The sequence below is a fragment of the Platalea leucorodia genome, assembly GCF_965183815.1.
Source record: "Platalea leucorodia genome assembly, chromosome: 7".
Lineage (NCBI taxonomy): Eukaryota > Metazoa > Chordata > Aves > Pelecaniformes > Threskiornithidae > Platalea > Platalea leucorodia.
This window is the reverse complement of record NC_138829.1, coordinates 50571891-50589260: the sequence shown is the minus strand read 5'-3', so window position 1 is coordinate 50589260 and position 17370 is coordinate 50571891. Positions and strand designations below refer to the sequence as shown.

At 39.4% G+C, this 17370-nt stretch overlaps 1 protein-coding gene across 4 annotated transcripts in view; it reads right to left on the bottom strand.

The window, feature by feature from the left end:
• Positions 1-834: 834 nt before the first annotated feature.
• Positions 835-17370, bottom strand: part of PAMR1 (peptidase domain containing associated with muscle regeneration 1) — a gene marked incomplete at both ends in the record, with an annotated part of 56700 nt that continues 40164 nt past the window's right edge. For 2 of the 4 annotated variants that reach the window (XM_082317059.1, XM_082317060.1), the window contains 5 exons: positions 835-1371; positions 2614-2909; positions 4285-4517; positions 6654-6720; positions 8344-8556. In XM_082317059.1, the coding sequence (XP_082173185.1) occupies positions 835-1371; positions 2614-2909; positions 4285-4517; positions 6654-6720; positions 8344-8556 (1346 nt within the window). Of the gene's footprint in view, positions 1372-2613; positions 2910-4284; positions 4518-6653; positions 6721-8343; positions 8557-11218; positions 11420-17370 lie in introns of all 4 variants that reach the window. The other 2 variants (XM_082317057.1, XM_082317058.1) reach the window with 2 other exon arrangements.

Below are 17370 nucleotides of genomic sequence, written 5' to 3'. Positions count from 1 at the left end.
CTTCATAGGTCTTTGAAATAATCCACATGGAAAAATGTTTTTAAAAGTATGTTTCAGGTTTTCATCTGTTCAGAATACAAGGTGGGAGAGAACTCCCCTGTACGTTTCATTGCAATGGTTCATGTGCAACAACAGCGGCACTGGATGTATTAAGAAAAAAAAATCTTGTTATTTATGTAGTAATTGAATTTTGGGCTAATTCTGCCTTTCAGTGTGCCTGAAGAGTCCCAAGTGAGAGTCACATGCAAACAGACAAGGTCCCTAGAGTATGACACAGATAAAGCAACACGGAATCTAAATAATGTCAGACATGGGTATGTAGGTTAAAAAAACAAACCATGGTTTATTTAAATGTGTAAAGTACTTGGGAGGGAAAAAGATTACATTGTACTATGGCAATACAGACAGCACATACTGTAACAAGCTCATCCATCGTAACGAATTCAGGCTACTCTTTCCAGCCCTCTAATCTGCTCAGTCATACAGATCTTTGGGAGAGGCTTGCCGTCGATTTCTCTAGGGGACTCCACACTACAGATTAATTTCAGTCAGAATTTGCTGTCCTGTTTCTGTATGTCAGACTCAGGAGCAGAGCATCATCTCCCACCAGGGGAGACAGGCAAAATATGACAAAACTTCTCATGCACTAAGACCCTTTGTCATGGGTTAAGTAAAAGTAGCCTCGTGGAACATCTGATCCTAGGACAAATTACCAGGCTGTCTGCCTTAACCTTATCCCAGACGTGGCTCATCACTGGGATGAGAAGCCTAAAACCGCAGAGACTGAGAGAGATATTATGATAGTTATAAAATACCATTTCTAGACACAGCTTTTTATTTCAGGTTCTTCTCAATCCAGTCTTTGAAGGGAAGAGCTTTGGTGTAGCCACTGTAGAGTTCTAGGCTGCAAGATTTATCATAACCCCAGCTCACTAATCCCATCAGGTGCCACCTTAGCTCAGGAGATGCTTTTCCTGGCAAAGTTATGGCTGCAATCCCACCAGTCTCAGCAGGGCAGATATTAGAAAAGGCTGTGTGGTCTTGTTTGGCGCAGAACATGCTGTCAGTGATGCTGACTTGTATCCCATTATCCTCATACTGTTGCTCACACAACAGTGAATCCACCATCCGAACAGCCCCCATGCGGATTGTGTCATTCTTGTATCCTGGATCTTTAATGTCAGCCAATACCTTCCAGCCAGTAACCATTATTTTTAAATCCTCTGTGGATGAAGTCAAGTCATGAGAAGATGACAAGCAAATGGGTTGAACACGACTGCTGATTCTGGCTTTGTCCAAAAGTTTTATGATAGCTATGTCAGAATCGAGTAATATAGGGTCATAATTGGGATGCACTATGATGGCAGAAATCTGGGGAGGAAACAGAGTAGGAAGAATTGCAGAGTTAACAGCAATGGAAAGTCTGCAGCACTCTTTCCATACTACTATAATACATGTTAGTTTATTTTGCATACTTCTCCTCTACCCTCCACTCCCAAACTGTTCTTTCACCATAGTGTTCACTCAAATGAGAAACATGCAAAGAGATCAAGCATCTTCTGACTTTCTTTTGGCTTGGGTTTCAGGACAGTTTTATTGCATGAAACTCTTCCTAATGAAAAGCAGTCAAGGACATTTTCAGTAAAATGGAGAATTAATGTGCAGATCAAGTTTTTCCACTGTTTACTGAAAAGATTTTACCTGCCATGCCTGTAGAATTTGGGGCGGGGGGGGGGGGGGGTTTCAATTAAAATGTTATCTTCTTATTCAAATTCAACCATGTTCCCACCAAAAAAGAATATTAGCAATACATTACATAATGTCGGGGCCAAACCTTTACTGCTAGTTACCTTGATGAAACACTACAAGAATGGATAGGATTGCTATAAGGAAATGTTGTAAAAAATATTTCCTTACAGGAAAAGTCTGAAAAGGCTGCAATTAGAGAAAGAAACTGAAGAGGGGGGAGGGGGGAGAATCAAATTAACTATGATTTCTTGGATAAAATCCATTAATTAACTCACATACCCCCCCACTCCAGAAAAAGAGACACACACAGCCAAAATTGCTGTATTTCTCCTCATTTTTACTTCAACCTTTCTAGTTCTACTTGAAAAGAACGAACCACTCTGGTGAGCCTGAGGTGCTATTTTTGGAGCTGGAGTCAGACATAAACTTCTTTTGAGTTTAGAGCTGTACAGCCTTGGGGCTGAAATGTGAAATGCGCTCATGGCGTCAAACCAGGATCTAGAGCACAAGTGTTTCATAAATTATGCTAATCACTTTTGACAGTAGCTGGCATCTTTTCTACTTTTTTTCTGGCAATATCAATCAAGACATTATGGCCCATGGAACCTGAGCTGTTTTCTTAGTGATCTGTTTTAGGGGGTGAACATATGAGTTGGACAGTCTCAGGGGAATTTAATGAACTACAGTATGTGCCCTCCTTGTGCCATGACAGGTCTGTCAGTTGAGTCTCTAGATATGCATTGCAAAGAACAGTGTGTAAACCAATATATTGCTCAAAGGATAACCTTTTTCTCCCCATACAGGATGGACATGATCAGCATCTGTCTGTGCTCATCATTTTCCACTCCCAGCAGGCTTACTCACCCGCAGGTTCTGGATGGTCTTTTCATCCTTGTCATCATCTCTGTAGAATTTCCCCAGAACCACTTTGAGCTCTGCTGTCTTGAGCACGATGGTCTTGCCCAGGTCAGTGACACAATGAGCTGCCACCACCACAGTGCGCTCATTCACCAGAGCCCCACTGCAGATAAGGATCCAGGCCCCTTTCCGGAGACTGTTCTCCTTCACCCCATTGGCTGTCCGATAGATTGCCGCTTGCCAGGGCCACCTGGTAGAGGTCACTGTCTTCTGAAGGGTGATGTTTTCTGCTTTTCCGCAGACTGAGGAAACATGAACCAAGAATGAGGTAACGCCTTTTCCCCACCAAAGAACCTGAATATCACTCTTGATTCCTGCTTAGGATGTGCCAAAAGAAACCAAACTGCAGTGGTTAGCATGAGGGCCAGCTTTCTAATTAACCTCTGTCTCCAACCTGCAAAATTATAAGAGTATTTTATATACTTTTAAAAAAACACTTTCAATTTTTCCATTATTATCTGAATTCCTGGCTGAAGTAGGAATGTGGATTTAGCACTTGAGCAGGTGAATTTTCATGCAACCTTATCAAGCTGCACTATAATGAGATGACTGCATAAAGAAATGGAAAGAACGCCCCTGATTCTTGCTTATAATAAAACACCACAGAGCCATCAGTGCACTAAAACTCACCCTAGGCAGTCACAGGGCAATTGTGAGATCCTCTCCTAGAACTGACCTTAGCACAGATGAATTCACGCCTATGAGAACAGACTTGTCTTGCAAGAAGAACCTTGAAGGAAATGCATATAAATCAACAGCCATCCTGGGGAAAAGAAAAAGCTTTGCCCTTTTCTAGGAATATACTACCTGGGCTCAGATCTGGGGTAGCATCTCCTGTATTAGGAAAGGTTTACTTCAGTTGAAAGAGTTACATCATTTGGTCACATTTTTTAGTCTCCCTTAGGACGTTTTTTTTCCTGGGATGTAGTGTGTGCACGCCCATAGTGAAAAGGACTGAATGAAATACTTTTCAGTACATGAGATGATCTCAACACAAAACCACAAACAAGAAGTCTAAAAATTTGCTTGATGTTAGGATCTACTTTTCACAGTTTGCCTGATGTCAGTAGTGGGTTGTACCCAATCTTGTGATATTTGTACGCTAACTTACTCTGTGCACGGGCTCTGAATAAGTTTTGACCTGGACTTACAGTTTACAAAATAAACCCTTCCTTAGCAGGGTATATTAAAGGAAGAGCCTCTTTAAAATGCAGACTCTCCATTCTATTGCTTAAACTTTGATGTTTTTGTCAACTGTGTGCCAAAGTAGAAAAGAAAAATTACATTTGCAGTAAATAATACAGGAAAACATGAAGTGATAGTAGGAAAACATTTTCAAATCAGGAGAGAAACTCACTACACCTCTTGCTCAATAAAAGTAGAAAAATTGATGGCAAATTACAGTGCTGAAAGCGTGATCCCTTTACCATCAACTGCACAAATTCTACTGGTGGTTAAAAAGAGCCATATATCCTCCAAGCTTTATTGCTCCTATATCCCAGCTGGAAGCATAGGCAGCCTACACTGCTGTGACTCCCTAATTATCTAAGATGAATACACATCCTGTTCCCCCATCCACCCAGAGATGTGTGCATTTTTTTTCCCTTGGAGACTCACTTGGAATACACACAGGGGCTCTCCCACTCCATTTTCCTGTCTTCAGACAAGTCCTCCTGCTGCTACCCAGGCGGCGGTAGAAAGGAGAAATGCACTCATACTGAAGCTGAGTGTGCAGATGCTGGTACCCTGGGGGCAGGTCTCCAAAGGGCAGTGCTGGCTTCTTGGTTGGATAGATTTCAAGCTTTTGCTTGGTGAATGCAGATGAGTAAAGTTGATGCAAAGGTGTTTCCCTGTTTCAAGGCACAAAGAACATAAGGTAACAATATTATAAAAGTGATCATTACCATAGCTTTATCGCCAGCTGTGTTAAGTGTAATTTCAAAGCACATGAAGTTTGCTTGTGAAAGAATAAGGCAAAAATATCATTCCAACATAGTTTAGCAATACTCCCATTTACATCCCACCTATTTTATTTACATATATATGTACACATATATAAATACACATATTTTTATAAATTTTCTATGTGTGTCTCTTTTTTTTTTCCATTTTACAGTTTCTGGATTGCAACCAGTTGCCTCTGAACGTGGAACAGCTTTTGCCATTCACAAAAGGACTGAGATACCATGTTTTTAAATAAAGAAATTACACTGGAAGTTTGCATTGCCATAATTAATTCTCACTAGAGAGGAGTTAGGCACATCTTTTCTCTAGTGAACATTTTAATAGGCAGTATTACGAATCGATTCAGATTAAATCATGTTGATAAAGTTGCTTGATTTAACAATTAACAGAGATAATTGCCTCACCACAGAGATTTCATAATTGCAATAATCACTAAGCTTCCATTTAGAAATTGTACTGATTAGCTGAAACATGGCACATAATTAAAAAAATAAATATATGCACCAGCCTAGATATGGACCATAAGCTTGACTACAGTCATACTTAAATCTTCATCAGTTAGAACATGTCCTTTGTTCTAATGCTTAAAAGCACATATCTACAGAAAAAAACTATTTACATCTGAAAAATTCTGCAGGAAATTAATTTGCCATGAGGTTTCTGGTACTGCTGCATCCAGAAAAGCCATAAGAATGTTTTTTCACATGGTAATTCTATTTTTGGTCACAGCACGACACGGACTGCCTCCATCATATAGAATCTGTGAGGTGATACATAACAGCACTCAAGGAAAGTAAAGTTATTAAGAACAAGAGCAATGGCAAGTTTCTTGTATTTTGGAAGAAGGATGAGAGCTGTTGAGGTCATGCTTAGACTGCCAGGGCCCCATTCCCTACTCACATGTGACCTTGCAATACTGCATAATCCACACTTTGCCTCACTATTAATCTATGAAATGGAGATCCTACTTCAAGGGATAAAAACAGTCCACGAACATGAGATGCCACCATGGTGCTATGGAGGTGGAGGCATGTATGTGCTCTCATACAGCTGGTGTTAATATCTGAAATGTAGCACAAAAAGACCTGTGTTCAAAAGTGACTTGAGAAATTTAAGCAAGAAAAATCCCGTGATGGCTACTAAAGCCTCCTGATGGCTTCTCAGGGCCATCTCTACAATCATACATCACAGAGCTGGAGAGTGGGAGAGTATTTGGGAAGTACGTGCTTGCCTTGTTCCTAAAGTCTTCTCTATCTGCTATTGGCCATTGCCAGAGAGAGGATATGGCTTGAGCTGCACCTTTATTCTGACCTGGTATGGCTGTTCTTAAGACTAACGATGAAGACAGTTCTTGCACTGCATCTAAAAATAAATGAATCATGTACTGCAAAAAAACCCCCTGAAATGAGAAATTACTACTTGGACAAAAATGAACCTGAACATTGCAGCGTAACTAATTCAGATTGGGCTTATTTCAAGAAATCAGCAGAAGGGTAAGCCTAGACAAGTTCTGATCTTTCATTCCTTCCTCCCCTCCTACTCTACTTCCTCCTCTTCCCCATGCCCACCCCAAACCCACTTTATATCAGTTGTGCTATATTGCTTTGGATGGTGAAACTTAATGGGAGCGGATTACATTGCTATAACCTCTTCTCTCCTTGTGCTCTCCCCAGTCATTTCTTCACTAAGATGGCATGTGTTCATATTTTAAGACACATCATTAGCCCCAAGGAACTGTTCTCAGACTGTTCTCATAGCCTGTCGTAATCTTGCAAGCCTAATTCTGGCATCGTCCAGTAGTTTGCACGTCTCCAACTGTGCGTTTCTTCCTGGCTGCCTCCAGCAGCTTGCAAACCTGTGCTTAACCAGAACCCCACTCCCAGCAGCTCTCATTGCTTGGTTATGAGTGGAGTTTTAGGAATGGCTGCTCAGGCAGGCTAAACACACAGAGTGGAAAGGAGAGGAGGGGAAAAGCAATCACATTTTTTCTTTAAACTGTAGTTGAGATATTGTATTCTCACCTTGACTGAACCTGCATTGGAAGCACTTTCTGTCTCACCAGGTCAGAGATCTTTGGCTCTCTGCAGGCTAGAAAAAATATAATGTTGCACAGTACTTTTCCACATTCACAGCTCAAGTGTTATGGTTCATACACATTTCCACTCTTTCCTCTCACTAGCTATAGTGGACTGGATTAAGAAAAGAGGCAGTAAGTTACATGCATTAAAATAAAGATAGGGCCTAAAACCTAAAGCCTTGGAAAAATACTTCTCCACAGATTGCCAGATCTATCCCATTTACTACAATGGAAGCAACTGAGCATCTTCTGCACTGGCCCTTTCAGCCATGGGAGAAGATTTGTCCATCAGTGTTAGACACACTAAATGCCAGATTTACACCGCTACAGCTGACGGTTTGGAATCTGAGAAAACTTCTGCAATAATGGAATTATATAAAAAATACTTCAGTAATTTCCATCTGTGTAGCCACACACAGCTAATCCCAGTGACTCGGCATACAGAGAAAGGCTGCAGGATGTTAGACTTCTAAGAGTCTGTTTGCTTGTGCACCCATTGGAAGGAGCTGGAGACTCTGATTCAGAGGAGCACCTCACAGTTACTTGAATATGCACAAAATAACAAAAGGGAGATCCAGGATTTCTAATGTTGCATGTTCAGTTTATTTACTTTAAGAGCAGGATAAAATATTCAGGTTTATCAGTTCAAATAACTCTGACAGAATCGTCTTCCTGCTGAGCACAGTGGAAGAAAAGGAATCTTGCAGGATGGATTTTATCTGTATGCCTGAGTATTTGTGTTCTGTGGGATTTAACAATATCTAGCTCTTTGTGATTACTGTATATGTTAACCTGTATGTCACTATCAAAGTTAACATCAGTAAAGATGCTTTCCACAAATTATTATCGCCAATAAAGATGCTTTCCACAGATGATTATATGCTTCAGGGGGAGAGTATTTCCATCTAAAATAACAGAATAAAGCAAATTCCCCAGGGGACAGACATATTTCCTTATATTATCATTACTTCAGTTAAAAAAAAAAATGGATTAAAATCTGTGTCAGACAATTGCTTTGGGAAAATGAATTTGGCAGTTCCCCAGCCCAAATTCATTCATCCATTCAGGGTTTCAGACACACTTAGAGTAGCTCCAGATCAACAGCATAATTCCCTTTCTAGCAAAGTATTTAAAGATGTGTTTCAGTGTTTTGATGAATACAGATAGTTTAAGCATGTCCTCAAGTGATTTTCTGAACCAGTCTTTCAAGGCTGCAATCTACAGGCTTGGCCTTTTACACTTATGACTGGTCCCATTGACTTAAAAGGATTGTGAGAGGAGAGCTATGACAGCAACTCTGATGAGACAATTATTTCCTTCTATTTCAATTCCCTCTTGATCTTCTTTGATTTTGATCTAATGCAAGTTTGATCCTAGAAATAAGGTAATAAGGGTTTTAGGGAGCATTCCTTTCCATGTTTAAAGATGGAAACATCTTCTGGAATCGCAGACGTCTTCTCTGGCTGAGTTTAGCAGCCAGTAGAGCTGGCAAACTACCAATTCAGTGTCGGGTGTCAGTCAGATGGTTTATTCTTAGCAAAACTGATTGTTTGGTGAGTGTAAATTATATAAAACAAACTCCAGTAAAACCATAGCAGCTTTTGTGAGTTGTGGTAGAAAAGATTGTAAACTACCTTTTATGCAGATTGGCTGCTTCCCTGACCATTCTCCATCATCTTGACAGGTCCTCTGTTCATTACCACTAAGAACATACGAGTTGTTACAAAAGAAAGCAATGACTGTGCCAATTTTTGCATAGCGTCCATTCAAGAGCCCAGTGTCTTCTACTACTCTTCTGTAGCCATTCAGTGGGCCACCAGGATCTGAGCAGTTTTTTTCATCTAGAACTAATGATAGGGGAAAAAAATAGTAACCATTTTATCAAGTTCACAGCATTATTTTCACCCATCAGATTGCTTGGCATTTCATTCAGATGTTACTACACAATCTACACTTTATTAAAGATGCCTTTTCAAGACCCATCTGGGATCTGTGTCTTCAAAAGATCAAATATTAAAGAAGAAATTATAATATACAGATGTCTGTTTGTAATACACACTTCAGTCTTCACTGAAAGCAGAAGAGTCTCAAATTGTTAAAAAGACCTTAAAACGTAGCTGACAATCCTGAAAAAGAACCTTGACTTTACATGATGTTAATGTCCCATTAACATTAACAGAGCTACTTGAAGAGTATAAAAGGATGCACTTAAACTATTTGCAGGAAATAGGCCCTTGGTGTTATTTTCCCTTTTCTGTACTTTCAATACTTCATTGGACTTGGATAATAAAACTAGACTACTTAATTTTACTTTTGTGTTTGGTTGCATTTTGGTTTCTTGGCACTGAGAGAGAGATCTCAATAATCCAGGGAAATACAGGAATTGAAAGAGAACATATATATATATATATATATATTACTGATACTAAAAATTTAATGTGGAAAGCTTACTCATGCTAGGTTCTGCCTATAAAAGCTCTTGTACTTCCTCCTTCCCAATATTTTCCCCTCCTTTTTATTTGTTGTTGTGTTTTTTTCTCTCAATAAACTTAAATTTTTGGCCTAAATCTGGATGACTATTCCCTATGTGATGCTAATAAATGCTTTTCCCTAATATTCTTCACTCCTCTGCTCTTTCTATTTAGCAGCTGAAAAGGTACTTTTTTCCTTTGGATTCCATCTCAGTTTTCTTGTCAGGCTGACAGTAATGTGCAATTCTGTTTAATTCCTCTGTCTGATGTCTCATTGCATGATAACCAGTGAACATCTAGTTTAGACAGCTAGTGTTGGTGCTGCTCTGCTTATGGAGGGCTGAGAAGATTGAGACATATCAATTGACCAGAAATGACCTCTTCACATCATTGCTTCAGACTTGGCTGCCTGCTGAGAATCAATTCACAAAAGCACCAACATATAACAAAGCACTTAAACATGTATTTAAACCCCTGTGAAATCAGCACAGTAACAGTGCATAGGTATGGCCCTGTCCTGTTCCCACATCTTCATGTCACCAGCCAGAGCCCAGCTCAGCAAACCATGTAAGCACTTAGCTAACCGTAACAGTACAAGTTCAATGGAAAGCATATGCTCTTAACATCAAGTATATAAGTCAAGCTAAGCATATATTTCAGTGCTTTCTTTAACAACATTGGATTTCAGCATATGCTGAAGTTCATATATGTACTTAAATACTTTTCCACATGAGTCATATTCAGTAAACAAAAAGGACATCTGAACTTCCTCTCAACCAGGAGAAAGGGAGAAGCAGAGCCCTGTCTCCTTTTAATTTGGCTCCATTTTTCTTCTCTGTACCTCACAGGCTCTCTCACTTGTGAACCACAAGTGACTGATAACTTGATAGCGGCTAAAGACTACGGGGAATCACCCACAGTATAATGCTTTATTTGCAAGTTGCTTTCTGCACTGATATCTAGCCTAGAGGCATCATCTGCTGAGCAGAGTGCATGTTTCCAAGTGTACCTAAGCTTGACAAATAAATCAATGAAAGCCTTCTCTTATTTCATCCTATGCCTATCAGTAACTTGAACAGTAATTCTTTTCTTCCCTAAGCTCAGGGTTATGATGGATTAAAAACAAAGAGAAAACATCTGGGAAGGAGAGATCTAAATTACACCACCTAGCACTTCAGTAACAGCCAGATCTTTCAATAGATCTTTAGCCAGGGACATCATGCAGCAGGGACTTTAGCACAATCCTGATATTACATTTCCTGCAACTGGAGACATTCTCTCTAGATAGAAAAATGCCTATTGCTTGCTCTTTCAGATGAACTTATATACAGCTGTTTCAGAACACTCCCCCCAAAATTTACATTGTTTGCCACAACACACTTGTAAAAGCACTTTTCCAATTGATACAAATGATTCTGGAATATGGAAATAAAATTGTGCAATATAAAACAACTAAAGAAAAATTAAAAGTCTCTTTGGATGAGAAGAAGGGGCTTGGAATTTCACAGCTGAATCAATGTGAATGGTAGGCAGGCCAGCTTGCACAGTCAGAATGAATGGAAGTTTCTCTTTTATCAATTTTTCTCTAGGATGGGAATTCTGTTGAAATAAGAGTCTGGGCTTCATGCTGCAAGCCCCTAATCACCTCCACAGAGTGCACCAGACTGCTGTGGAGAAGGTATCAGAGCTACATCATAATGGAAGTAGCTATTCATTGTTGCACAATGTCCCTCACTTGGTTTTGGTTCTAGACATTTTCAGTCTGTGAGTAAGAAGGATGTATGCCTAAAGTCTTTGAGAAAATTATTTTTCAGTCATTTGATGTTTCAGTCAGACCTTTATATAAGCAAGTCTTGCAGGCTTGGGCTCCAGCAGAGTAAAATAGGAATCCCTACTGCTTCTTAAAGACAGGAGGACAAAAGAACATCATGTTAAGCCATGGATCTATCAAATTTCAAGTGAGATTTGGATATTCTAGTTTCATGTGAAGACATTGGCCAAAACATTTGATAAGAATCAAAACTTAAAGTGACCTTACCACATTCAGGATGGTGTGTTGACCAAATCCCATCAAGCTGACAGTAGGCAACACGGCTGCCTTTTAAGCTGTAACCTGCGTTGCACTTGAAGTAAACCTGGGCCCCGTATTTAAAGTCATCTCCTTCCACAATACCATGAGCGGGAGCACCTGGAGTCCTACACATCACCACTGACAGTTCAGATATTTCAAAAAAATCCACTTTATTACAAAAACAGGACTGTGTTAGGATGCTTTTTTATTTAGAACATTGAAAAACCAATTAAAATGGGCACAGGAGTCAAAGTTACATGACAGGTATATGCCAATCTTTAGAAAGTTGTTTAGACGTCAGTTCTACACACACTTACATATACACCACTTTTCAAAACATATCTAGATCCATTCAGTTCAATGGGATTACTCAGAAGTGTGAAGTGATCATGTGCATAACTGTTTTGTATCATTAGGGCTCATTTGCTCAAAATATTAGTACTTGAAGCACTTTTCATCTTAACAGGGGTTTTGAATGAACTACTGTGCTCGGTCAAGAAAAAATTTAGATCCTTAAAAGCCTTATATTGAAATTCTTTCAAATTCTTCTTTCCATTTTTATATAGTTTTTCAGATAACTTCACTGAAATATTAAAGCATCACTATTTGTGTAGATCAAACATTATCATAATGACATTAAAAAGGAACCTTGGTATTTACCAAACTGTGATATTTACGCTTTCCACAGGGTTTGCTCTATGGGGAAAATACTTACAGACAATGGTCTATTTAACAGCTGCAAGTAGTAAATATTAGATTAAACATCATAAGTGAGATTTCTCTGAGAGCATCAAACCACCCATACTAAATCAGAACAAAGGTCCATCCAGCACAGAAACCTGTCTTCAACAGTGGTAAACAGTGGATTTGATGGAAGGAATATAAAAACAGAGTAAGCATACAGAACACTTTCCTGGCATATTCTGGCAGCATTCAGCAATCTGGGGCTCAAGGACTACCTGAACTACAATGGTATTTTTGGTATAACATACTCCTGTGATTTTTTTTTTAACATTAATTTGTCTGAGTATTTTCTAAACTTAACTACATACTTGGTGCCCACAATATCCTGTGGCAATGAGTTCTACAGACTGAGCATTGTGTGAAAAATACACTGCCTTCTTTAGTTTGGTTTCTAGCCTACCACCTGATAATTTCATTTGATGCTCTACTTTCTCTGTTATGAGAGACAGAGAACATCCACACCCTATTCACCTTCTCCAAGTCACTTTTTAAGACCAATTTTCTGTATGTAGAAATTATATGTATGTATTTCTGTATGTAGAAATCAGAAAAAATGTAGGAAACACAGGTTTTATTATCTACACAGTTATCCAGTTATCCATCTCTCTGTGTGTCTCTGGCTTTGCTGGGCCATTCATTGTGGAAAACTGCATAGGAAAGGATTCAGTGCAAGATTTAGATATGCGTATGGGTTTTTTACATGGGAGCTGTGGTACTCCACTGAAGATGATAGACAGATGAATGCTAAAGAGCTCATCCCTACTTTATATTTTTAGAATATGACTTTTTCTGTTTTGCCTTGTAACTAGTTGCTTACTAACCTACAGCCAAATTTTGATCCTTACACTTCCAGAGGAAAAACTTTTCTAAGGCCTCAGCCCTGTAATCCTTACACAGAGCACACGTGAATGCATCTATTTATATGGATTGTGGACCATCCAATTATTCACGTAAGGAAGAGATTCTTGAGTAACAGTCCTAAAGCAGCAGCGTTTGCAAGAACAAGGCTCCCTAGAAATTCCCCTCATTTTACGGATTACTACAAACATCAAACAATAAGTCAGCAGAATCATTTGTGCACTAGTAAGCACAAGTCTTGGAAAGAAAAACTGTCTGACATTTAAGCATTAGAGAAGGGCCAGACTCGCTGCTCCAAATCAAAACACATCCAGTTAGGGGAGCTGAACATTTCCTCTTGGCTGCAAGTGTTCTGCATCAGTGTCATCTTTAGAGAAAGAATAATGATAAAAATTCAACAAAATTAATTCCTAGCCCTTGACGTTTCTCATATGAAATATAGGCACACATACATATACATGCATATATAGGTGCATATGTGTATACACAAGCACATACATAAATGAAAGGGAAGTAATGGGACCATAGATTTTCTAGGTGTTTTAAATTCTCAGAACACTTGTCTTCCCAGTCATGATCTTTGTATTCCTAGTCACTCCCTCTGTATCTTTCTCTGCACTTTCACTACATTTATATTTCTCTCTTTCAATGTAAAGTCACACTCAGCTTGTCAAATGAGAAAAGATGATTAGAAACATCTGTGCACCACTCAGAGTTCTCCTTTTTATCATAAGTACAGGTTTTCTGTTTTGCTTGTGGTCCAGTTCAGCTCTGCAGAACAAATGTTTTGGTGCTTTTGTGTTCTAGGTCCCTCCTGGAAAAAATGTCACCAAGCTACACTTACTTTTTTTTTCCACAAACTCTAAGTATTTCTTCTTGTTCAGTCTTCTAAGTGATTAAGATATTTAGTTTTTAGTCCTTGTGATTTGCCCTGGTTGCCAGACTTTCTTTAGATTCTCTGTGCCAGTGTGACCCAGCTGGAACAACTCTGGTTTTATTTATGATGTAAATTCAGTGTTTTGTGCACAGATTCATTTAGTACTGGAACTATCGCCTAGAGTAGAGGATATGGAGGCAGAAGGTCATGAGATCTAATCATAGCTATAAAACTGTGGCCATGGGTAAGTTGCTTCATCTGCTGTAATCTAACAAATGAGAGCACCCCTTTCCTCACAGGGATGTTACAAGCATTAGCTCATACCCACTTGTGTCACAGAGTCACTGTGGGGTTTCTCTGATGGCAAAACAGTGAAGTATTAATAGACGTGTCCCTTTTGTCACCCTTGCCTTTATCTACTGGTTGTCTGTTCTCTTGTAACACAGGATCTTCCCTCATGGTCTTTCCTGTTCTTTAAACTTTGCCACTGGAGGCACAGCCACTCGTTTTATTTTTTCTTTGGATCATTTTGTAAGTTCATTCTTTACCTCTACAAATTAAATGTGGTTTTGAATCTTGAGATGTTCCCTGCATCTCAGTACCACAGCTGAGCTCTCTGTTTTCAGCTATATTATCTAGCCTGAAAGTCACATGCAGTTACTCTAGTACCTGCCTCTACTGCTTTGGTTTAAGCTCTACAGCTTTTTTCCCTCTTCAGTTTGACTTGCCTTTTATCCCTTTCACCTAATATGTTTCAGGCAGCTCTTCTGCACCTCTTCCCTTTACTTGTGAACACTTCAGGCAATGGAGTTTTGAACAGTTATTGTGAAGGGAATCCTAGCCCCTGTGTGCTTCATTCACTTCTCTCTCATCTTTTTGTGGATAGCTTCACTTCAAGAGTGTGAATTTGACTGGTTCTCACATCTTTCAGAATGTGCAGTATATTCCACTGAATTTTAAGACAGCCTCCTTTGTTTGAGATATTTTATTGAAGTCTTTCAACATTCTTTCCTGGTGTAAGACTATATCCAACTCTCCAAGAAATGTTTCTCAGAAGTCAAAAAGAAAGGAAAAGAACATTTTGTAAATGTCATTCATACCTAGCTCTGCCCTTACCCTCTGGATACACACACTAACCATAAAATCCAACCACCTGAGCTGACTCAATTCTCTTCAGTTTCTAAGCTAAGATATTTGATATGATTTCAGATTCCCTTGCCTAGGCAGGATGGGCCTGATCCTGCCATCTATTGAGTATTTCTGAATATCAGTCCTCCTTCTCTGCGTGGTCCAGCTTTCACAGTCATGCGGGCTGGATCCCCCTCACAGCCCTCACCCATCCCCATCCCACCTTGTATCCCAGCCCCAACTATACCTGTGCCTGGTCTATCCTGACCGCTACAGCAGAGATGGGGCTGTGAGCCGTTTGTACAGCACTTCCTTGGGAAGCAGGTGGTGGGCTGGCCAGAAGCACTCCATGGGCTTGAAGCGTTCCTAGGCCACTAGTTAGACTGCTCTGTTCCACATGAAATAAATGATTCCTACTGCCCTGTGACTCTGACTTCCTACCTTTAAGGTGTCTTAGACGTGTCATTTGTGCTGTGTTTGGCTATAGCATTACTTGTCCATAGCAAAATGAGAGAGGAAGGAGTAGGAAAATCTACCTTGATAACCCATGGGAGGACTTTCTTACTGACACAGTAGTGGTTAAAGAAAGAACTGGCATCCATAGGTCTTATATGACTTAAAGGCCTTATCAGCATTCCCCTGGTGTTAGTGCAATGCCTCCTGAATAGCAGTCGCTGCCCGGCTTTTCACAAGATACCTTCACCTTACCTTTTCTCTTAGTGCACTTTGCAAAGCAGACAGAAGAAGAACCAAAAGACAAGGTAGAGAGCTTCAGACAGAATTATCTGTGAAATGTACCTTGAAGTTAGCAATACTCACCCCAAACTGTAAGGTTTGAGACAACCCTGCCAAAATGGAACTAAGAGTGTCAGGATTTCAGGTTGCAGTGCTCTGTCTCTGCACCTTTCTCTCCACAAACAGAAGAGCAAAGCCACCAGAAACACAGAAAATGGACTAGGTGGCTGCAAAATTCTACTATGAGATGGTAATGGACAGCCAAATATGAAAGACATTCATTCAAGGTCTGCCAAAAAGTCTGAGCAACCCAGAGACTCCATGAGGGTCAGGCTGATCCCATTCTTCATGCCATGGTGTTATCACACCTATAAAGATTCTGGTGAATTTATATCTAGAAAACAGTAGGAAAACTGGAGAGATTTCAGGGAAAGGTGAAACTAATGTTAGGGAAATAAAATTGTGATAGTGACTAAGAGCTAAGAATGACCACCCTGGTCATGCAAAAGCTAAAAACTACAGTAACCTAAAAGATAAAACCAGAAAGGATGCAGCAAAACGTTTAAAGGAAGACAAAGAGGATGCAGGATAAAATTAAGAACAGGAGAATTCTTACTCAAGAAAAACTCTGTAGAAGTTGACAAATGTTTGAAAGGCAGAGTAGGATGTAAGCGGAAATGATACGAGTCTCATCATTTGAAAATTGAAACTCCAGCTAAAAAAAACCCTGGACTTTGGAGAGAACAGGGAGGCACTAGCTAGCCCATTATGAGCTAAGAGATTTTTTTTGTTTTAATTTTTCCATATTTTGCTACACAATGTTCTTCCTGGGAAGTTCCACTGTTCTATATAGGCATATAGGCAACCCTTGTCACTTTAGGGTCTGAGGTGAGTTTTGGCCTGATACAGCTCTGTACAGTTCATAAGAGAGCAAAGTAGGAAGGTATAAGACAAGATTACTACAGGCACCTCTGGCAGAAATGCTCAATTGTGACAGCCCAGGTGTTAGAGAATAAAAACCAGAGCTTCCTTAAGTGTCTATTAACAAACTCACAGATTGCCAATAGAACTTATTACCCTTCTTGCCTCTTACTTTGGTGTCTTGGAAAAAAGAAAACAATTTTCTGTCCCATATGAAACATTAAAATGGCTCCACATTTCACAGACAACTTTCCACAATCTGAGACAAACTAGAGGAGAGGAACAGTAAGTTCCTGAATTTTTAAGTAAAATGTTCCATTATTAATAACAGTGCAAATTCTTCTCCCTTTTAAATTATATGTAAGAGACATTCCTCAGATCTGAATTATCTGCCATTTAGAAATAGTTTTCATGCTCATTTTATCACCAGTGAGATAAATTAGATCATCTCTTGAGCTACAACTTTCTCTCTTCAATGTCCCTCAAATCCTGCCTGATGGAATTATCATTTGCTTTTGTCCCAGGGTCCCCTCATTAAATGAACACCAATTTTTTCTGCTGCCTTCCTCTCACCCACTTCCTCGTTAAATAATGTATACCCCCTCAGACATACCGTACATTATCTCTAAATTCTGCACAACTTTTCAATAATATATTGCATGCCTGAAATAAACCTCATTTCTCATTGCTGGTACTAATAAAAGGTGCAAGAGCTTGTAATTGTATGCAAGTTTATTCTTAATCTGCTTACAGGTTTTTTTAACACTGCTACTGCTAAAGAAATTTATCTTGTTGTATATTCCCAAGTCAGAGTTTGGCTTTCAGGCTGACCCATGTTAATATATATAGCACATTT